The sequence below is a fragment of the Takifugu flavidus genome, unplaced genomic scaffold (assembly GCF_003711565.1).
Source record: "Takifugu flavidus isolate HTHZ2018 unplaced genomic scaffold, ASM371156v2 ctg337, whole genome shotgun sequence".
Lineage (NCBI taxonomy): Eukaryota > Metazoa > Chordata > Actinopteri > Tetraodontiformes > Tetraodontidae > Takifugu > Takifugu flavidus.
In genome coordinates, this window is record NW_026621964.1 from 1 (window position 1) to 24,535 (window position 24,535).

The 24,535-nt window shown below is 41.7% G+C and overlaps 1 protein-coding gene across 1 annotated transcript; it reads left to right on the forward strand.

The window, feature by feature from the left end:
* Window positions 1-2,530: 2,530 nt before the first annotated feature.
* LOC130520289 (carnitine O-palmitoyltransferase 2, mitochondrial-like) lies at window positions 2,531-18,203 on the forward strand. Its single transcript, XM_057024005.1, is given in 6 exon segments — window positions 2,531-2,821; window positions 3,062-3,142; window positions 8,338-8,444; window positions 8,519-8,827; window positions 8,830-9,756; window positions 17,641-18,203. Coding segments are annotated over 6 exon segments (1,926 nt in total). The 5' UTR covers window positions 2,531-2,639; the 3' UTR covers window positions 17,961-18,203.
* The last annotated feature ends 6,332 nt before the right edge of the window (window positions 18,204-24,535 follow it).

A 24,535-nucleotide genomic window follows, 5' to 3' on the forward strand; every position in this document is an offset into this window, starting at 1 on the left:
GGGCGACTGTGATGACGGTGAAGCAGCACAATGTTGCGCGACGCTTCACTACGCGTCATGAAAGCTACAATGCTTATTCTAACTACCCACCGGGAAGCATTCTACAGTAAGAGAAGGCCCAGGAGTTAAAAAGTGTGTTGATAAAATGGAACAGATTTTGAGCAGAATTGCAGTAGATTTGTTCAGTTAAGATTTATTCAATATGAAAGTTAATTTTTTTTTAAATGTTGCATAACTTTTTAAAACATGGTTAAACATAGTTTATGAATTGTTAAAATGGTTTAATTTTGTTGTGAATCTTCTCCTGGTGGTAGCCGAGATGTGTGATGATGAGGAAGGAATCTTCGCAGACACCGACTTGGTTATCAAAGATGTTTATTGGAGAGAACAGTCAGGTATCAATCGGACGCTGCAGCATGCCCGAGGGAGGTTTCGCGGTCCCGATGGTGAAGAACTCCGAGGTGTCTACATCGATACCTCCTTCTTATACAGTCAAGTAAACACATTCTTTTCTGATGACCTCACGATATACAATATGGCCAACCCAATGGTATAGCGTTCAGTTATTACCAAAAAAGGGAATGGTGAAGATGCTTCATGCTATACATCCTCATATGGAGAACAACCAGGGGCCCACAGGCTCCAGTGTCATCTTTTAGCAGCTCCTTTTACATAAAGGAAGAAGACACAGGACACACATGTGGAGCATGTCCTAATATGGTGCTTAGGCTGGCTGCTAAACACATTGCGGCCTTACAGACGTAAAGCCTGCATAGAACGGGTCAGATACTACAGTTTCTTATGGTTGAAAGGGTCTGGTGAAAACTCGACATTTTATTCTGATCAAATGTAGAAGTGATCATCTGAACAATTTCTGAGATTAATAATAAGAAAGTGTTGAATATTGATCTTTTCTGTTACCCACTCTAAGTTATTGATACACACACACAGACACACTATTTGTTATTTTAGAGGAGTGTGTCAAGCTGTAGCCCTTCACACGACTTGGTACCCATGACGTAGCTCTTGGTTTCAAAAAGGTTGGTGACCCCTGCTCTACATGATCCGGTCCTGCTCAAGGTTTCTTCCTGTTAAAGGGAAGTTTTTTCTTTCTACTGTTGCTTGTTGGGGGTCAGGCCCTGGGATTCTGTAAAATGCCTAGAAACAACTTTTATTTTAACAGATGATACCTAAATAAAGGTTGATTAGATTTGATTTATGTATGTTAAAGCCAACTTAACACCATTTCAGCAGAGTGTGACATGATGAGGGGCCACGCCCTACCTGTGCTCACTACAATGGGTTCAGATACTCAGGAATCGCGAGAACTGGACAACCGATCAGAACTGAACTCGTCAACACAACATGTTAAAGCCACCTTAACACCATTTCAACAGAGTGTGACAGGGGCCACGCCCTACCTGTGCTCACTACAATGGGCTCAATGGGCTATTGCAAATGATGAGCGAGTGTGAAAAAAATGTTAGCCAATCATAAACAACCTCTATCCCACTGCACTTCAGACCAAAAACAGTGAGGTAAGGTAAAACCAAACACCAGCCAGCACAGAAACACGAGACACAACCGCATTCGCCTCAATGGACACCTCTTGGTAGCCTACCAAGCTTGTCAGGAAGTCCCTGTAAAAGTCACTTAAAAGTTCATGGTCCATAATGATTTTACAGGAAATCCAGGACTGCAATGGTGAGAGACTGTAGTGAGGAAGTGCAGCTGCTTTTGTTAGCATGCTTTCTGGGACAGTTAGCTGCAGCTTCTTAGAAAGAAAATACCCATTCACACCAGAGTCTCGGGGTTTCATACCATGAAGTTTAAGTCTGCATTCACGATTCCTCAGTGTGTCTTCTATGGAACACCTGCATTTTTTCCTCTCTCTCTGGGCCATGTTGGTCTCCTTCTCCTGAGGGTGGTAAAGACCAAGTAGATTACAACAATTGGTCAGGATGCATCAGGACACGGGTCCAATGAGCCCGCTGTGTTTTCAGGTCAATGCCTTGATGTTAGCAACTCACTTTCCCTATTCCCCCTCTGCCGCTCCATAGATGAATGTTGTTTTTTCTCGATCAGGATTCTAATTGGGTTAATTTTTTCTGCACGAATCTTTGTTGGTTGAAATATGTGCAGAGTGTCTTAGTTGCCTCCTCGATCCTTCCCTCCACCTTTTCCATCCAGGACCTCATCAATACGGTATGACAGACTCTGCACTGGTATTGCAAGATTATTGAGCTTCCACTTGACTTCTTGCCTCACTTAATTAATTTCCTCTTTTGTACAATCATTCTGCCACAGAATATCATTCTTTAGCCTATTAATAACATTAACTGACACAACACTAACACAATGTGTAGCTACACAACAAAGTTTTCTCTTGATGGATTATGGATACTAGCTCATAACTTCTATTGAAACATTAACTGTGGTTAAACCCTCTTGTTTTTAGCAGCAAAGTAGTTTTACCAGTTCCAACATCTGCATATTCGTCTGTTTAGACAGTCACACTGGGAGAGTTTTGTCTGCACAGAACACTAAAGTCTGTTTGTTGTGTAAAAGAAAACCATTTCCACGGAGACATATCTTAAAGGCAAAATTGAAAAAATCTAATTGGAAACGTTATTTTCGGCATGATGGCCAATCTACTCTCTGTGCGGTACACAGCATTACTGGGGAAGCCTGCAAAATTGAATTTAAGAATCTCTGCTCTGGATATCCGTAGAATAAACTACAGCAGCAAAAAGCCATCTTCAGGTGACTATTTGCAACAAAGTCTTGTGCCAACAATGCATTACCAGAAGAGTTTACCCAGGTAAGGAGTTAAAACGTGTCATACATATTTTCTTCATCTTTAGTTATTTTGCAAAATTAAAATAATAATTATAATAATGGGAACGAACACTGTTGCAAATTGTTCTTTATTTTTCTCTTTTCACAGAAATGTTCTTTCAAACACAACTCTGTCACTTGCTGTTGTTAACTTGCAGTGTTTCAGTGATATTGCTTAACATATGATGGCCACAAGAAAATGCAAAAATCTTTTCAACAACAGGCTTCCTATACCAAATCTTGAGGACACTATGAGGAGGTTTTTAGCTGCCAAGAGGCCTTTGTTGAGTGATCACCAGTTCAGGTAAATTCCCACACTGATATTTCAATATTTTTTGAAATTGCATATACACTCATGGCACATGGATTTATTTTTTCATATCTGTAACCTTCAATTACTATAAGATGATTTGTTCTTTTCAGCAATTTTACAAAACCCCTAAATTCATTCAGTAGTTTAGATTGGCCTGGGTAATAAGAACTCTCAAACTTTAATAGTGTGCATATACAAGAAATAATGTATATTTTAGACAGGTATGGCCGCTTTCAAAATATTAAAGTTCACTTTATTTACATTGTACAGGTCATAACGACAAGGCTGGAAAATAAAGCTAGCATCAAACTAGAACTGCATAGCATACTATAATATAAATAGTAAATGGTATTTCGATTTTTACAACATGTACAAAAATTATAAAGAGAAAGTGCAGAATTTGAAAGCTGAATGTTCATCCACAAACACCACAGCAAGGGAATGTCAGATGCTTTGTCAAAGTTCAGAAAGTCTCAAACATTTTTCCAAGTGACAGCCAGTATGAAGCAATAACTTTATTCATTCATGCTCTGTTTTGCTCCCATGAAAAAGAATTTCAAATAGGCTCACATTTCCCGTCCTTTCAGCTGTGCCACCAGTACAGGTGTGGCTGGAGGCTTTCTGTGTTCTTTTTTTTTAAAAAGTCCATAAACTGAAACGTTTCTTTCCTGGTTGTCCTTCTTGTATAGCCTTTAGCTCGTACTATTTAACAACCAAATCATTAACAAATGGAAATATTGTTAGGTTACCCTCATAAAATTTGGGGCCCCAACTCTGTTGTATCAGAGAAAACACATAAACAAAATCAGAAACGTTGTTATGCAATTTACTCAATCTCTTGTTGCTGTAGAGCAGTGGTCTCAGGCTCGCGGACGATAGTTTGCGGCCCCCGCCGTAATAATAAAGTTTAATGTTGGTGCGGCCCGCGAGTTTGATATGAATGTCGCTTAACAGTGTTGTATGCAGAGCTGAATGAACCTACCAATCACGGTGGAGTATATGGCTCTCGGGGGCGGGACATCGACCGGGCTCGATACAAGCAGAGAAGCATTTCTCAACAATCAATCAGTGATTGTGAATTACACAACAGTTAGTTCCAACCAAGCAATCTGATTGGACAAGAGACGTCCCATGAGTGCTCATATTGAGCATAACAGCACTGAGACTTTTTTTTTTTACTCCGCTGTTCAGGCGCTTCAGTAAGTAGAGACAGGAGCTCAGTCAGAGCCACACTCCCCCGACCAGGAGCTGCTCCCGCCTCTGCTGCCTGTTACAGTTACAAACGGACCTGAAAGTTAAAAACCGGTCCGACCTGTGTCGATCACATAGCAGGTAAACAAACGTAATATGGTATCGACAACGTCTCTGTATAACTTCACGCTGGTCCTGTTGCTCCGGTACTAATCAGGACAGTGGCTCCTTTAGTGACAACTTGCACTGGAGCTCGGTGGAAACGGGGCGCTCGCTTGAAATGTTTACGTGCTGCCTGGCAACAGCCTCGTCTCCCTTCCAGTTGTGGAACTATTTGTCTCGGCGGAGCCAAATTAATGGTTAAATAAACAAACAAATCATAATCTTTTGTTGCTTGTTACTGTTAATTAATAAAATGCGCTAATGTAACTGTTGTATAAAAGCAATATCACTCTCGAGGTCGTGCTGTTATACTGAATATCGGTATAACGGGCTGATTATCTGCAGCCTCGTGCCTACGATAGAATAACAGTCTATGAATCACACTAGTGCTGATGTTCAGTATCACGGCGCAACCTTGAGTGTGATATTGTTTAAAAACTCACTTTTTCTGCTGCATTTTGAATTGGAGCAGTTTGTTGTGGACTCGCAACATTGGGCGTTGACGCACATTGCGGAAATTAGGTTCTCCGTGCGTCACGAAACTTCAACACGAAACTTCAACGTGACAGCGACACCGAGGGTGATTATATATTACACAGCCCCGAACATGTCTTTTTCAAAGACTGCAGTGAAGAAAAAGGTTGGTCATGAACACAGACAATTTCAGGAAAAGTGGGAAATATAATATTTCTTTGTTGAGCACAGGGGCACCCCGACGTGTCTTATTTGCAGAGAGAAAGTTGCAGTGCACAAGGAATACAATTTGAAACGTCATTTCACAACTAGGCATGCTGAGGAGTATGCAAAATACCAGGGAGATGAGAGAGCCAACCGGGTTGCCAATCTTAAAACACGTCTATTGAGGCAACAAGATTTCTTTAAGAAAGCAACCAAAGAGAGTACGGCAGCAGTCGAAGCTAGCTATGTGGTTAGTGAGATGATTGCTAAAGCAGGAAAGCCATTCACGGAGGGTGAATTTGTCAAAAAAGTGCATATTAGAAGCTGCAGGTATTGTCTGTCCAGAAAAGAAAGATCAGTTTAGCAACATCAGCCTTTCTGCCAACACCATGGCAGAGAGCATTTCTGACCTGTCAAGTGATATTTATGATCAACTTTGTGAGAAAGCAAAATGTTTCAGTGTATACTCAGTTGCTCTTGATGATACCACAGACATCACCGAAACCGCCCAGCTCGCAATATATGTCCGTGGTGTTGAAGACAATTTTGAAGTTATGGAGGAGTTGCTCATAGTAATTCCAATGCATGGCCAGACCACAGCTCAGGAGATATTTCACCAGCTGTGTAATGCCATTCAGAATGCCGGTTTGCAATGGAAGAGGTTTGTTGGAATAACAACCGATGGAGCGCCATCAATGACAGGGAGAAAAAATGGACTGGTGGCACTTGTTAAAAAAAACTGGAAGAGGAGGGTGTGTGGAAGAAGCCATTGCTCTGCACTACATTATCCATCAGCAGGCCCTTTGCAGCAGATGCCTGAAGTTTGATAATGTGATGTCTGTCATTGTGAAATGCATCAACCACATCAAATCCAGGGGTTTAAAGCGCAGAAGGTTCCGTACTTTTTTAGAGGATATGGAATCAGAATATGGAGATGTGCTCTACTTCACTGAGGGACGTTAGCTCAGCAGGGGAAACATGCTGAAGAGATTTTTTGAGTTGAGAGAAGAAGTGAAAGCCTTCATGGAGAAGGATGGGGTGGCTGTTCCTGTGATGAGTGATCCCAAACTGCTCATGGAGTTAGCTTTTCTTGTTGACATAACACATGAACTTAATGTACTGAACAAGAATTTACAAGGCCAGGGGCAACTTGTCAGTGCTGCCTATGATAACGCCAGAGCATTCACCACAAAACCTTTGTTATGGAAAGCCCAGGTCTCTCAGGCAAACCTTTGCCATTTCCCAGCATGCAATGCACTCATGGACGCAGGCACACTGTTGCGGGATTTTTAGCCGTTTTGAGAAGTAAACTATGAATCTAAGTTACTGCGTAGGAGATGGTTTTATTCCAGTCAGTCAGTCAGGATACATACACGGAAGCATGCGGAGAGATCTCTACTAAGTGTTCACAGTTCTGATCTTATATAGCCGAAGGCCCGCCTCTGAGGCGCGGAAATAGGACGTCTTCACAGCATGTGTGTGCTGCATGCACAGGACACAGGACGTCAACACAGTAGGTGCGCGCTGCATGCACCGCAGGTGTTTGGTGCCTTCACAGCAGGTGTTCCGGCTGGCGCAAGAAGTTGAATGACTGAGAATGCCCCCCCCCTCAGTCGTTTGACGCTGGTCTCCTTTGAACCTTTGTTTCTTGCAAATGCATGAGGTGGCAAACGGACCTCATCTGCTCTCCTAAATTTCCATTTCAACCCTTCCTTTTGCACTCAATTTACATTTCACAATAAAATTCCATTTCAACACCATTCAGTGATCAGAAGTATGTTGATGTAATTTTGAAGCTGCAGGAGGAATTTGAACACAGATTCGCAGACTTCAAGACGCACAGAGCCAGATTTCAAATTTTTGCGGACCCCTTCTCTTTTGATGTGCAAGATGCCCCTCCTGTGCTCAAATGGAGTGTGCAACTTCAGTGCAACTCTGAACTTAAAGCCAAGTTCAGGGAGGTTAGTGGAAAAGCAGACAAGCTTGGCCATTTTTGAGAGAATTGACCCCCAGCTTCCCTGAGCTTTCCCGGATGTTCAAGCGGACCATGTGCCTTTTTGGGAGCACATACTTGTGCGAAAAGCTCTTCTCCACCTTGAACTTCAATAAGTACAAGTCTAGACTGACTGATGAGCATCTTCAAGCCCTATTGAGGGTCTCAACTGTTTCATCCCTCAAGCCAAATGTGGCTCGGCTATGTGAGAGGAAGCGCTGTCAGGTCTCTAGCAGCAAGAAGTAGGCAAGAGAAGCCATGTTCAGAACAGCTCATGTTCAATGATCCATTCTTGTTCAGAAAGTTAGAGGTTAAAGAACTGTTAATACAGACATTTGAATGTGAATAATAATAATTAAATTTCTCTGGTCAGCAGCAACTATATGTGGTTTCTTCACTTTTCTATATCTGCTGTATTATTATTTATTTATTTATTGCTGATTGCTTTATTTTCTTATTAATTCTTAATTTGTTTATTTTTTCATCTTATTTTGTGTTAAATTATCTTATTATCTTATTTATCTGTCTCCAGCATTAAGCCAGGCAAGATCAGCATGCATTTTGTCCATGTTTTTCGTCATTGAACACCGAAGGACAAGACGTGCTGCTCTATTTTGAACTAACTGCAGCTCTTTATGACCAGACAGCCAAACAGAGTGTGAAAAGAGCTTGGATAACCTGCAAGGTGGTGTTGGGTCTAAGGAAGGAGGAGCATTATCTTATCATTCCTTCCCATTTTTCCTACAATTTTACTGTCATGTTTTTACCATGATAACTTACTGTCATTGTGAACCCCAAGGAGTTTAACCTCATTAACCTGGCCAACACAGCTGCCAGTTAAAGAGATGCATAAATTTAAATCTTGCCTGAGTGCAAAATTCATATTTGGTTTTCGATACATTTAAACCTAAATTGTTTTTGACTATCCAATCTGCAATAAGTGTAATTTCATTTTGAAGGAGAACATCTAACATCTTCTTTAACATTCTAGCAATGTGTTATCACTATTTCTTTGATGGAGTGAACGTGTATACAGCATGCATATGCATTTGTTTGAACAGCGGAAATGGAAATTTCAAAGTTTTAATGAAGTAAATCAAAATACTGTCACCATAACTGTATTATATTATTGGTAACAATGTTTATCATCTTGTGATCTGAGAACCACAGAGAAAATTGCCCAAGACTTCCTGAATGGTGTCGGCAGAGAACTACACAAGGAACTGGTAGCTAAGGATAAAATCAACAAACACACAAGCTACATTTCAGGTGATTTTAACATTCTTATCATTACAAAACAGAAACAATTTATATGTACTGATGGATGAATAACTTTCTTTCAGGACCCTGGTTAGACATTTATCTTAAAAATCGCAAATCTTTACTGCACTTCAATATTTTTGTGCTGCTTCGACCAGACCCAAAGACAGAGTATAATCAACAGTTGCTGCGGGCCACCAATCTGCTCTGCTCAACTTTGCGCTACATGAAAACACTGCGAGCTGGACTACTGGAGCCAAATGTTTTACACTTCCAGCCTTATGGAGCTCAGATGGTTGACGCCTACCCACTGGACATGTCTCAGTACCATCGTGTCTTTAATACAACTCGAATTCCAGGACAGGGCCGAGATGAGCTCTTTACTAATGAGAAAGCCGCCATGTTCTTGTTATGAGAAATGGCAACATGTATGTTTTTGATGTTGTAGACAGGGATGGAAACTTGTTGAAGCCTACAGAGATCCAGGCCCACTTGAACTACATTTTGACTGACCTGACACCAGCACCTGCCTTTCCTATTGGAATCTTAACCAGTGAGAACCGAGACGTGTGGGCCGAACTGAGGGACAAACTGGTAAATTGTGGAAATACAGACAATTTAAGGCTTGTGGACAGCGCTGTTTGCTGTCTCTGTCTGGATGATGCAAGTATGAAGAAGGGTGATGACATGTTACATAGTTTGCTGCTGGCTAATGGCTGCAATAGGTGGCTTGATAAGTCTTTCAGTCTCCAAGTTTCAAAATCTGGTGAAGCTGGCATTTGCATGGAGCACTCCTGGGGTGATGGCATGACCATGACTGATATTTTGGGAAAAATCTACAAAGACTCAACAGAGCAGCCGCAGGTGCACCCAGGCTCTGTTGCTGCTGCCGTGGATTCAGCTTCTGCTGTGCATCAGTTACAGTTTAACCTGGACAGTGTGCTGAAGAACGGCATCAAGAAAGCCAATGACAACTTTGATTTACATGTGTCACAACTCAGTATTGATTTTATGATCTTTGGGAAAGGTGGGACGGAAACAATGAAGAAAAATAACTTGAGCCCAGACAGTATAGCCCAGCTTGCTTTTCAAATGGGCTTCCTGAGGATGCGTGGACAAACTGTTCCTACGTCTGAGTCATGCAGTATGGCGAGATTCAAGCATGGTCGTTTAGAGATTATTCCATCAGCCACCACCTACACAAAACAATGTTCTAATGCCTTCGTTTGTCAGCGAGACCAACACAGCGTACAACAACTAAAGGCCATGCTCTACCAGTGCTCCAGGTACCACAGGCAGCTTGTCAAAGAAGCATCTATGGGTGAGTTTAACATTTTTGTAGCTATAATTTGTGACACCATAAATGCAAAGAAAGGGGAGAGTTTAATATCTTACATATATTCTTAATTCCATGGGAACACTTCTTTTCCAGTATTTGTTTAACTCATTTTACACAATTAGATCAACTCAGAGGTCAGCAAGTCTAGCAGGGAATGGAATGTGATGGTGACGACCCAATAATTCTCTTAGTCAGTGCGAACAATCAGGGGGATAAATGCTGACAGCCTAATAAGTGCAATTATCCAGTATAGGTTGTGCAGCATAAGTCTGCATCAAAAATTTTGGCTTCTTTGCACATATAACCCAGTCACATGTCTTTATATGTTTTACAAGATAAGTTGTACACAGTTGCATACTTTGTCCCTGCCTTGGCCAATTTGCTATTTGCACTGTTGCTTTGGGTTTTAGATAAGCCATCTGGAGATTTTCTGATCAATCAATCAATAAATCTTTATTTATCAGCGTCTGTTACAGTCAAAATTGTTTACAGAATCCCAGGGCCTGACCCCCCAATGAGCAACAGTGGCAATGAAAAACTCCCCTGTAACAGGAAGAAACCTTGAGCAGGACCAGGCTCATGTAGGGGGACCCTCCTGCTGATGGCCGGCTGGGTAGAGAGAGAGGAGAAGGAGGAGGACAGTTAGAAGAGAGAATAGGTACAGAACATAGAAATACATTAATTACATTAATTATTATAATAAACTGCCGGTAGAGTTGAGTGGGTCAGCAGGGTCGGAGGTCAGCAGGCTAGCATACATCTGTAAAGGCGGCTATACCTGTAGATGTATACGGGGAAGCAGAGAAACTACACAGGAAATAACATCATCGCTGATCTACTCGGAGAGGAGACTATCTCTGTCTGTCCGTCTGTCCGTCCGTCCGTCCATCTGTCTATCTAAGATTAAGATGTATTTTATTCATCCCCGTAGGAAAATTGAATTGTAGTAGCAACCTATACAAAGTATAGAAACAGAATAAATAAATACAAATAAGATTAGAACGTCATAAGCATATATACAGCATATATTATAAGCATATATATATATATATATATATATATATATATATATATAATATATATATATATATACATATTATAAGCATTATAAGCATATATACATCAATATAGAATAATATAGAAATAAAATTACAACATAAACATTACACAATTATCGTTGAGTTGGTTTGGGTGAATTATAGAATTTAATGGCGGACGGCAGGAATGACTTCCTGTACCGTTCCTTAGAGCAGCGAGGCTGCAGGAGTCTGTTGCTGAAGCTGCTTCTCAGTTTGTCCACTGTGTTATGGAGTGGGTGGGAGGGATTGTCCATGATTGTCCGCAATTTCAACACCATCCTGTCCCTCACCACCTCGTCCAAGTTTGCAAGTTTAAATCCAACAACAGACCCTGCCTTTTTAATGAGTTTGTTGAGTCTGTTGGCATCCTTTGCTTTAATGCCTGCACCCCAGCACACCACAGCAAAGAAGATGGTACTAGCCAGGACAGACTGGTAGAACATGTGGAGCATCCTGCTGCAAACACTGAAGGACCTGAGTCTCCTGAGGAAATAGAGTCTGCTCATGGCCTTCTTGTAAACAGCATCGGTGTTTTTGGACCACTCCAGTTTATTGTCCAGCTGAACACCCAGGAACCTGTAAGATGGGACTAGTTCCACTTCTTTCCCACTAATGCAGACTGGGGAGGGTGGGGACTTGCTTTTTCTGAAATCCACCACCATCTCCTTCGTCTTGGTCACGTTGAGCTGCAGAAGGTTCTCCCTGCTCCACCTAACAAAACTCTCCACAAGGTCCCTGTATTCATCCTCCTGTCCATTCTCCACACACCCGACTATGACTGTGTCATCCGAGTACTTCTGGAGATGACATGTCTCAGAGTGGTACTGGAAGTCAGCTGTGTAGGTGGTGAACAGAAAGGGGGAGAGCACAGTTCCTTGGGGAGCTCCTGTGTTGCTCATCGCAACCATAAACCAACCAACTCATAGCTTCAACCACACCCTAGATCTAGTTCTGACTTATGGTGTTGAGGTAGAACATGTGTCAGTGTTCCTTCAGAACCTACTCCTGTCAGATCATTCTTTGATCACTTTTACATTTATGATTAAGGATTCTTCTATGCTCAGAGCACAGTCTTACAAGAGCAGATGTCTTTCAGATAATGCTGTAGCTAAGTTTAAGGAAGTGATCCCTGTGCTAATCCCAGGACCACTGTGTGTTTCCCCAGGGATCAGTCATTATAATCTTAGCCCTGCTGAGGTTGACTCTATTGCTGAAGGTGCAGCAACCTCACTGAGAATCACACTTGATTCTGTTGCCCCCCTGAAAAAGAAAATAGTAAATCAGAGGAGGTGTGCCCCGTTATAATTCACACATCAGGACCCTCAAGCAGAAAGCGCGCAGACTAGAAAGGAAGTGGCATTCTTGTAAAATAGATAGCTATCATGCAGCCTGGAAAGACAGTCTGTTAGTTTACAAAAAGGCCCTCCGTAAGGCTAGAACAGCTTATTTTTCTTCTTTAATTGAGGAAAATAAGAACAACCCCAGGTTTCTTTTCAGCACTGTGGCCAAATTAACCAAGAGTCACAGTGTTTTAGATCCACATATCCCTTCTTCATGAGACTTCATGAGATTCTTCACTGATAAAGTTCTAGCTATCAGACAAAAAGCTAACCAGGCCATCCCTACAACTGGACCATCACCAGATGTGCTGACTGTGGGAACATACAGGTTCTCCAACGAGCCCTTAAACTCCTTCAGCCCTATATATTTTTCTGAGGCGTCTTCGCTAATTCAGAAATCCAAGACCACCACGTGTCTTTTAGATCCCATCCCAACACACCTGTTGAAGGATGTTTTACCATTGATTGGCAGTTCTGTCCTGGACCAGATCAATTGTTGTTTAGTGACAGGTTATGTACCCCGGTCCTACAAGGTGGCAGTGATTAAGCCGTTGCTTAAAAAAACATCACTGGATCCTGATGTCTTAGCAAACTATAGGCCGATATCCAACCTTCCTTTTATCTCTAAAATTCTAGAGAAGGTTGTGGTGACTCAGTCACTGGAGCACCTGCAGAGAAACAGCCTGTTTGAGATGTTTCAGTCAGGCTTTAGAGCTCATCACAGCACAGAAACAGCGCTTCTTGAAGTTACTAATGATCTTCTTATAGCTTCAGATCATGGACTGGTCTCTATGCTGGTTCTGCTGGACCTCAGTGCTGCTTTTGATACAGTTGATCACAGCATCCTGTTACAGAGACTGGAACATGTGATTGGCATTAAAGGGACAGCACTAGACTGGTTTAGATCATATTTATCTGATAGATACCAGTTTGCTCATGTCCATGGCGTTCCCTCATCATACAGTAGGGTTAGCCATGGAGTTCCTCAAGGTTCTGTACTTGAACCAATCCTTTTCACCTTGTACATGCTTCCCTTAGGGAACATTATTCAGCAGCATGGGATAAATTTTCATTGTTATGCTGATGACACTCAGCTTTATCTATCCATGAAACCAGAGGAGACAGAGAAGTTAGTGAAGCTTCAGACCTGTCTTAAAGACATAAAGTCCTGGATGTCTTCAAATGTCCTCCTCCTTAACCCAGGAAAAACTGAGGTCATGGTGTTTGGTCCTGAACCTCTCAGGGATAGATTAGATCACATGATCACTCTAGATGGTATCTCATTAACATCTAGTCTCTGTGTGAGGAATCTTGGAGTAACTTTTGATCAAAATCTCTCCTTCAACTCACACATTAAATTAGTCTCTAGAAGTGCCTTTTTTCACCTGAGGAACATCACAAGGATTAGAAAACTACTGACCCACCATGATGTTGAAAAGTTAGTCCATGCATGTGTTACTTCCAGGCTGGACTATTGTAATTCTTTATTATCAGGGTGTCCAAACAACTCTTTAAGAAGCCTCCAGGTGATCCAAAATGCTGCAGCTAGAGTTCTGACAGGTATTGACAAAAGAGATCACATGACTCCTGTACTGGCGTCTCTTCATTGGCTGCCCGTTAAATTTAGAATAATTTTTAACACCCTTCTTTTGACCTACAAGGTCCTCAGAGGCCTAGCTCCATCCTACCTGGAGGAGCTAGTGACACCTTACCAGCCCAATAGACCGCTCCACTCTCAGAATGCTGGTCTACTTGTGGTCCCCAGAGTTTCTAGGGGTAGAATGGGGAGCCGAGCATTTAGCTACCAGGCCCCCCTGCTATGGAACCAGCTCCCTGTCCAGGTACGGGAGGCTGACTCCATCGCTACTTTTAAGATTAGGCTTAAAACCTACCTCTTTGAAAAAGCTTATTGTTACTAATTCTGTAGTTCCAGTTATTATCATAGACAGACAAATTATCATACTTAGGGGGTCGTCTAATCATTAGGTTAACATCTTAGCTATGCTGCTATAGGCCAAGGCTGCCGGGGTCCAGAAACATGATCACCTGACAGGCCTCTGTCACCCCACTGGGTCATGGTTTCCTCTTCCCTCCTCTCCTCTCCTCTCCTCTCCTCTCCTCTCCTCTCCTCTCCTCTCCTCTCCTGCTCATCAATTAGACTAGTAATGCTATTTCCTGTGTAGTTTTTCTGCTTCCCCCCCCCCTCCCTTCCGTATCCATTTACAGGTATCGCTGCCTTCAGAGCTGTATACTGACCTCTGACCCCGCTGACCCACTCAACTAGCAGCTTATTCAATTCAATTTAATTCAATATAATGTATTTTTGTATGTATTTCTATGCTCTATGCCTCTCCTCTCCTCTACCCCTTTCCTCTCCTCTCCTGTACCCCTCTCGTCTCCTCTCCTACCTATTTTATCTCTCACCTGTCCTCCCCCCCCCTTCTCCTCTCTCTCTACCCAGCCGGCCATCAGCAGGAGGATCCCCCTACATGAGCCTGGTCCTGCTCCAGGTTTCTTCCTGTTAAAGGGGAGTTTTTCCTTGCCACTGTTGCTTGTCTGGGGTTAGGCCCTGGGATTCTGGAAAGCGCCTTGAAACAATTCTGATTGTAAAAGACGCTATATAAATAAAGATTGATTGATTGAGGAGAGGAGAGGAGAGGAGAGGAGAGGAGAGGAGAGGAGAGGAGAGGAGAGGAAAGGAAAGGAAAGGAAAGGAAAGGAAGCTAAGCCTTGATCCAGTAGGGTGACAGAGGCCTGTCAGGTGATCATGTTCCTGGATTCTGGATAATAAAAGTAGAAATAGAGTCAGCCTCCCAGCCTACCTGGACAGAAAGCTGGTCCCACAGCAGTGGGGCCTGGTGGCTAAATGCACGGCCCCCCATTCTACCTTTAAAGACTCTGGGAACCACAAGTAAACCTGCATTCTTAGAACAGAGCGGTCTATTGGGATGATAAGGTGTCACTAGCTCCTCCAGGTAGGATGGAGATAGGCCTCTGTGGAACTTGTAGGTCAGAAGAAGAATTTTAATAGAATTTAATTTATTTTAATTTAATGGGCAGCCAATGAAAAGACGCCAGTACAGGAGTTATGTGATCTCTTTTGTCAATACCTGTCAGAACTCTAGCTGCAGCATTTTGGATCACCTGGAGGCTTCTTAAAGAGTTGTTTGGACACCCTGATAATAAACACTTACAATAGTCCAGCCTGGAAGTAACAAATGCATGGACTAACTTTTCAGCATCATGGTGGGTCAGTAGTTTCCTGATCTTTGCGATGTTTCTCAGTTGAAAAAAGGCACTTCTCGAGACTATTTTAATGTGTGAGTTAAATTGACAGATTTTGATCAAAAGTATGAGTAGCCAATGAATAGAAGCCAGTTCAGGAGTTATGTGATCTCTTTTGTCAATACCTGTCAGAACTCTAGCTGCAGCATTTCACCTGGAGGCTTCTTAAAGAGTTGTTTGGACACCCTGATAATAAAGAATTACAATAGTCCAGCATGGAAGTAACAAATGCATGGACTAACTTTTCATGAAACATACTTGGCTGTACTGCTCGAATGGCATTCAGCTTAGCTGATTGGTTAAAAGTGATGCTTTGGTTATCAACACTCTTTTGCACAGAACTTTTCCAACTAATTTCAGAGCCATTTTGGCTTGTGTAGCTCATTTAATTACCAGAACATATTTAATGTGCTTGACTTTTTTTGCTGCAGAGTATAAGTGAATTTCAATGATATGAAAAGCTATGATAAAGCAAAAAAATCTGGTCGTGTAACAAACTGCCATCTCTGCCAACAGCAGCAGCCCCTCAGCACACACCTTGCTGTGCCCTTGCCTGATCAAAGCTGGAAATAGAGGGTGTCACGACTGTAAAGCCCTCAAAGGCAAACAATAAAATTGGAGACAGAAGACAAAATCCAAAAGTTAAACAATTGATTGTTTATTAATATTTACAAACTGTGCAATCGTGATTCAAAGGTGCGTAATGGTGCTCTTCGAGGGTGGGGGGTTTGTGGAGAGAAAACACGAAAGTTAATTTAACAAGTACAGCAAGGTTACCAATGGAAAGGACAGAGCCATCTTACACTGATTGGCTGGTGTTGGCTGCTTAAGAGGAGTCCCAATAACACCGATTAGCCACAGGTGAGGCAGCAAAAGCAAGAGTCAGAAAACGGGTCAACCCCATCCACTTACGGAAACAAGTCGCAATAACATAACAAGCAATAAAGACAGGATCATGATACAGACACAAGTCGCAGTTAATTTATTTGGATTTGCTTGGTGATTTCAATTATAATACTGTGTAAATATAACACAACCATATAGCACTTTTCCCTTAGTCTAATTCAGAGTTAAATATATTTATGTTAATTTGTTTGGTCATTCATCCCAAAGCAGCAAGCAAGCTGCACATTATGGCAGACAACAACAACAATAATATGAATAAAGTCTTACACCTGCAAAATTATTTATGCAGCTGGTTATTGCTAGTACATTAAACAAATCCTTAGATAAGTTGCCCAAAGGCTACAACAAGGTCACAGTTCATTTTCTTACAAGTCGAATAATATGTTTTATAAAACATGATTTCATTATAAATGTTGCTAAACTATACTTGGGTGGCTGCTCTGAGCACCAAAATATCAGTTGAAATGAGTCCCACTATTATTTTACATAAGGATAAAGGATAAGGATAAAAAACTTTATTGATCCCACATTGGGGAAATTGCAAGTTACAGCAGTAGCCCGTGGTGTACAATACAGAAAAGTACTAAAAGAAAAAAATTAAAATAAAAAGACTCTTATATTATGTGCATTGCTATGTACATTGTACAGTATATACAGAAATTAAAATTATGTAGAGAAGGAGTGTCGGACAGTGTGAAGAAAAATGAAGGTGCAAATAAGATGTGCAAATAAGACATTCCAGAGGTAGGATGATTAGTTAGTGCAAATTTGCGAACCCTGGGTTATTTGTTCTACAATTAAGTGTTGTGCATGTTGAACAATCTGACGGCAGTTGGGATAAATGACCTGCGGTAACGTTCCCTTTTGGGTGTAACAGTCTGCTGCTGAAGGAGCTGCTTAAGGCCTCCACAGTCTCGTGTAGGGAGTGAGAGGGGGTGTCCATAATTGATGTCAGCTTGGCTAACATCCTCCTCTCACCCACCTCGTCAATGGAGTCCAGAGAACAGTCCAGGAGTGAGCCAGCCCAGTCTGACCAGTTACATGTATTATTATTTAATTTTGATTTATTATTTTTAGTTTTGAATCCACTTTTGGTCTGCTCAACTTAAGCAGTTGGGATTAGTCTGAAAAAAAACCCTAAAACCTTTAATGAGAGAAAGACACCTGTAGCATTGCTACATCAGAACATCTTCCAAGAGGAATTTCATGGGCAATCAATGTCATTTACATTATACACTTATTTTTCTGTCTGACAGGCCAAGGTTTATACTGTCATCTCTATGGTCTGCGTGACCTGGCACTTTCCAAGGACCAGGAACTGCACAGCCTGTATACAGATTATGACCTAGATCACTTCACCTTGTCCACCAGCACAGTCCCCAACCTATCCTTCAGAATGGTAGTCTTTGCCCCAGATGTGCCTGATGGATTTGGTCTTCACTATTGTTTGCACGATAACACCATTAGCTACAGTACTACAAGCTACCTGGACGGCAGCCACCAGGAATTTAATCGATGTGTGTACAAGTCTTTAGAAGACATATTTACTGTCCTAGAAGAAAAACCATTCAGTTGACTTTAATGACTAGGAAAGATGTATACTGTATGAGTGAGACATGTTTATGGTTCATGGGAAATAGACCGACTGTAGCTTCCTATGTATTTTAATGGCGCTCGAAAACGTTTTCACTGAAGCTTTGCAATGATATACTAATCGTACATGTCGACTCTGTGAAAGGACTTGATTTTCATCTCATTGTATGTGGAGACAATAATCTCATTGTATAGGAACAATAAAGATCGTCCATAGATTCTGACACTTGATTGTCCTTCTGCTTTTTGCTCTCTGTTTCCTCCATGCATCAGCACTCACACACGCACACATAGTAAATCATAAGAGACAAATGACTGCATTTGTCATTCACATCTATTCGAGATCTCTGGTTAAAGGCACCATTCCTCTTGCACAATGCACCATCAGAGGGGCTCATTGAGCATCATTGTCCATCCACCTGCTACATTATTAGATTATTCATAAAAGGCTTTTTGCTTGCTTTTCACTCACAAACTAAATGTTATTCACCTTTAAATATTCAGGGCGCAGGGAACAGGGGCGGCCCTCCAGGAAACACAGAACACCAGCACACGTCGAGGAAGACGAACAGACAGCCTCGAGACCAACAGACACACTGACAAGACGCAACCTGCTTAAATAGGCAGCACGATGTAAATTGCCTACAGATGCGCCTGCCAGCAGTGCCAGCTGCCACCAATTGTGCCCCCACACCAGTTGTAGCAATGTAAAAAGAGACTCTGGCTTAATGAAAAATTTAATGGACACAAAAACTGCGAGGTGAATCAATCTCACTTGAACCACAAAAATCAAGTGAATACGCAGGAAAAGTTCTCCTGTAAAACACAGACGGTGCCCACGGCAGTTAATATAGCCATCTGGCGTTGGGTAGATCTCCCAGGTGGTTTTATATAGACAAGGTTATTGCAAATGATGAGCGAGTGTGAAAAAAATGTTAGCCAAATCATAAACAACCTCTATCCCACTGCACTTCAGACAAAAAACAGAGTGAGGTAAGGTAAAAACAAACACCAGCCAGCACAGAAACACGAGACACAACCGCATTCGCCTCAATGGACACCTCTTGGTGGCCTACCAGGCTTGTCAGGAAGTCCCTGTAAAAGTCACTTAAAAGTTCATGGTCCATAATGATTTTACAGGAAATCCAGGACTGCAATGGTGAGAGACTGTAGTGAGGAAGTGCAGCTGCTTTTGTTAGCATGCTTTCTGGGACAGTTAGCTGCAGCTTCTTAGAAAGAAAATACCCATTCACACCAGAGTCATACCATGTTTCATACCATGAAGTTTAAGTCTGCATTCAAGATTCCTCAGTGTGTCTTCTATGGAACACCTGTATTTTTTCCTCTCTCTCTGGGCCATGTTGGTCTCCTTCTCCTGAGGGTGGTAAAGACCAAGTAGATTACAACAATTGGTCAGGATGCATCAGGACACGGGTCTGATGAGCCCGCTGTATTTTCAGGTCAATGCCTTGATGCTAGCAACTCACTTTCCCTATTCCCCCTCTGCCGCTCCATAGATGAATGTTGTTTTTTCTCGATCAGGAATCTAATTGGGTTAATTTTTTCTGCACGAATCTTTGTTGGTTGAAATATGTGCAGAGTGTCTTAGTTGCCTCCTCGATCCTTCCCTCCACCTTTTCCATCCAGGACCTCATCAATACGGTATGATAGACTCTGCACTGGTATTGCAAGATTATTGAGCTTCCACTTGACTTCTTGCCTCACTTAATTAATTTCCTCTTTTGTACAATCATTCTGCTACAGAATATCATTCTTTAGCCTATTAATTGCATTAACTGATGATACATCTAGAGTCCAGGTCTGTTCCTGAATTCCTCTGACTTGCCGCTACTCCACTACGGGTGTTAGCTTGAACTAGTCCTGTGTTGCTAGCATTCGACGTTGAGTTGTGTTTATTTTGTCTTTTGGTATTTTTTCCTTTTTCCCTCAGTCTTTGGTGATTCTTCCTCCAGTCCCTCCACCCAAATATGAAGTATTTATTAAGCCTGGGTGAGCTGCTCCACAGTATGTCTTACTCCAGCATTAGCCAAACCAGAAGCCCGTAATACAAATTTTATTGTATGCATGCATGTGAGTATGTGTTTATTTGTACATGAAAACCAAAAGTAACTTCTCACGACTAACATCACACCCCTTCACACCCACTCACCGCCATCAGCTACACAATGTGTAGCTACACAACAAAGTGTTCCCTTGATGGATTATGGATACTAGCTCATAACTTCTATTGAAACATTAACTGTGGTTAAACCCTCTTGTTTTTAGCAGCAAAGTAGTTTTACCAGTTCCAACATCTGCATATTCGTCTGTTTAGACAGTCACACTGGGGGAGTTTTGTCTGCACAGAACACTAAAGTCTGTTTGTTGTGTAAAAGAAAACCATTTCCACGGAGACATATCTTAAAGGCAAAATTGAAAAAATCTAATTGGAAACGTTATTTTCGGCATGATGGCCAATCTACTCTCTGTGCGGTACACAGCATTACTGGGGAAGCCTGCAAAATTGAATTTAAGAATCTCTGCTCTGGATATCCGTAGAATAAACTACAGCAGCAAAAAGCCATCTTCAGGTGACTATTTGCAACAAAGTCTTGTGCCAACAATGCATTACCAGAAGAGTTTACCCAGGTAAGGAGTTAAAACGTGTCATACATATTTTCTTCAACTTTAGTTATTTTGCTAAATTAAAATAATAATAATAATAATGGAAACGAACACTGTTGCAAATTGTTCTTTATTTTTCTCTTTTCACAGAAATGTTCTTTCAAACACAACTCTGCCACTTGTTGTTGTTAACTTGCAGTGTTTCATTGATATTGCTTAACATATGATGGCCACCAGAAAATGCAAAAATCTTTTCAACAACAGGCTTCCTATACCAAATCTTGAGGACACTATGAGGAGGTTTTTAGCTGCCAAGAGGCCTTTGTTGAGTGATCACCAGTTCAGGTAAATTCCCACACTGATATTTCAATATTTTTTTAAATTGCATATACTGTACACTCATGGCACATGGATTTATTTTTTCATATCTGTAACCTTCAATTACTATAAGATGATTTGTTCTTTTCAGCAATTTTACAAAACCCCTAAATTCATTCAGTAGTTTAGATTGGCCTGGGTAATAAGAACTCTCAAACTTTAATAGTGTGCATAAACAAGAAATAATGTATATTTTAAGACATGTATGGCCGCTTTCAAAATATTAAAGTTCACTTCATTTACACTGTACAGGTCATAAGGACAAGGCTGGAAAATAAAGCTAGCATCAAACTAGAACTGCATAGCATAATACAATATGAATAGTAAATGGTATTATGATTTTTACAACATGTACAAAAATTATAAAGAGAAAAAGTGCAGAATTTGAAAGCTGAATGTTCATCCACAAACACCACAGCAAGGGAATGTCAGATGCTTTGTCAAAACCATCACAGTGAAGTTCAGAAAGTCTCAAACCTTTTTCCAAGTGACAGCCAGTATGAAGCAATAACTTTATTCATTCATGCTCTGTTTTGCTCCCATGAAAAAGAATTTCAAATAGGCTCGCATTTCCCGTCCTTTCAGCTGTGCCACCAGTACAGGTGTGGCTGGAGGCTTTCTGTGTTCTTTTTTTTTTTTTTAAAGTCCATAAACTGGAACGTTTCTTTCCTGCTTGTCCTTCTTGTATAGCCTTTAGCTCATACCATTTAACAATCAAATCATTAACAAATGGAAATATTGTTAGGTTACCCTCATAAAATTTGGGGCCACAACTCTGTTGTATCACATAAACAAAATCAGAAACGTTGTTATGCAATTTAATCAATCTCTTGAGCAGTGGTCTCAGGCTCGCGGACGATAGTTTGCGGCCCCCGCCGTAATAATAAAGTTTAATGTTGGGGGGCCGCGAGTTTGATATGAATGTCGCTTAACAGCAGTGGCGGTGGTGAAGCCCCTTCTGAAGAAGAGCAATCTAGACCCTAGCGTTTTAAATAACTATCGGCCAGTATCCAACCTACCATTTTTAAGTAAAATTTTAGAAAAACTTGTTTTTAACCAAGTAAATGATTTTTTAAACTCAAATGATATTTTAGAGAGGCATCAGTCTGGTTTTAGGATGAACCACAGTACAGAGACAGCCCTTTTAAAGATTTTAAATGACATCAGGTGTAACCTAGACAACAAAAAGCTCACGGTGTTGGTTCTACTGGCTCTGACCGCCGCTTTTGATACAGTAGACCACCATATTTTATTGAATAGACTGAAGAACCTGGTCGGCCTCTCTGGTACTGTTCTTAACTGGTTCACCTCCTACCTTAGTGATCGAAGCTTCTTTGTAAGTATGGATACATGCTCCTCGAGAATCCATGAGACAAAGTGTGGGGTTCCCCAAGGGTCAATTTTAGGTCCAACCCTTTTTAATCTTTACATGCTTCCTCTTGGGGACGTCATCAGGAGCCACGGCATCAGCTTCCACAGCTATGCTGACGATACGCAGCTGTACATTGCCGTGGCTCCTGATGACACAGGGCCAGTTGATGCCCTTTTTAACTGTATTCTAGATATCCAGTCATGGATGGCAGAAAACTTCCTACAGCTCAACCAGGACAAAACAGAAGTCTTAGTTATTGGTCCTGAAGGTCAGAGAGAGAAACTTTTTCCAAAATTAAAGGATTTTAAGCCATCTCAATCTGTAAAAAATCTGGGTGTGATCCTTGACTCTGAGCTTAGTTTTATTCCACACATCAAAAACATAACAAAGGTAGGTTTTTACCACCTGAAGAATATAGCCAGAGTCCGCCCGTTTCTCTCTCAGGCCAGCACGGAGGTGCTGATGCACGCTTTTATCTCTTGTCGTTTAGATTATTGTAATGCCCTGCTCTCTGGTCTTCCAAAAAAGAGCATCACAAACCTACAATTATTACAAAACTCAGCTGCACGAGTGCTGACGAGGACCAGAGGGCGGGAGCACATCACACCGGTTTTAGAATCGCTGCATTGGCTACCCGTGCGTTTCAGGATCGATTTTAAGGTTCTTTTATTAGTTTTTAAATGTCTTAATGGTCTTGGCCCGACTTATTTATCTGACCTGCTTTTATTCTATCAACCCTCGCGGACTCTGAGATCCTCCGGCACTGGCCTTTTAACCATTCCACAAGTAAGCTCTAAAACGCACGGGGAAGCGGCCTTCGGTTATTATGGTCCCCGACTGTGGAACAGCCTGCCGGAGAACCTCAGGGCCGCAGAGACTGTTGAGATTTTTAAAAAGAGGCTCAAGACACACCTTTTTAATCAAGCCTTTAACTGATTTTCTGATTATTTTTAATTTTTTTTATGTCCTCATGCTTTTTTATGTCTTATCCTTATTTTACTTGATACTTTTACTGTTTTACTCCCTCAGTTCTTAGTTTCTCAGTTTTTAGTCTTTACACCTTTTATCCCATTTACTGTTTTAGTCCTTCAGTTTTTATCTCCAGTGTTTCCTCATGGTGTTTCCTCATGGGGGCCTGCCAGGCTGGGAGATGTTTCCGGTCTACCGCTGGGGGTGCTGTCCCATTGTCGACTCTGGCCTGGGCGGTTAGGGGGCTCTGTGCTTTGGTGTGGAGCCTCCGGTCTGTCCGGGTCGGGGTGGTCTTTGTGGCGATACCACCTGTGGTCACAGACCGTGACCTCCCTCGGCCTGGTGGGCCTCCAAAGGTGGCGTCTCCTTCGCCTCAGGTCTCGGTGCCCAGCCATGTCTCAGCTTGCCCCAGCTTGTTTATGTGTGTGGGTGTGTGTGTAAGTGTGTTGTATGCATGTGTGTGTGTGTGTCCTTTTCTTGATTCTCTTGTTCTCTTTGCTGTTTTTATCCTTTGTGAGGCACTTTGTGCTACCTAGTGTATGAAAAGTGCCATATAAATAAAGATTGAATTGAATTGAATCTTTATTTCACTCTCACCACAAACACACGTAAAGTTTTCCACAACTTTTTTTACCCCTCTCCTAAATCCACAGCTACCATTTCTCCTGCGCCACAAGTCATTGTCGTCCAAAAGAAATGATCCAAACACTAGTGTAAATATGCACCTGGAGACAATTACAAAAGATTACCAACAATATCTTTAAAAAGTAACCTGAAATTGCTGAATTACTGTAAAAAATAAACTGACATCTTGACACACTTTGGTGAGCAACATGTTTGATTTCAACACATTTGCTGCAATGTCTTCAAGTTTGTCTCAAATCTTGCACCAAGCTTTGTTTTTGGATGTGCACCAACCTGCTGACCTCTGACCCACTCATTTCTTACAATGACAGCTTGCTGTAATCTATGTATTTCCATCATCTATACCTACTCTTTCTTCTACCTGCATCCCCCTTCTCCTCCATCTCTACCCAGCCGGTCATCCGCATGAGGGTCGCCCTATATGGGCCTGGGCTTGGTCCTGCTCAAGGTTTCAAGCCAGTGTTGCTTGTTGGGGGTATTGACGGGGGGATTGAGGGGGAGGAGGAAGAGGCAGAAAGGCCTTCCCGCTCAGAAGGCACTTGTCTGCATGTTTGAGTCCAACAACTACG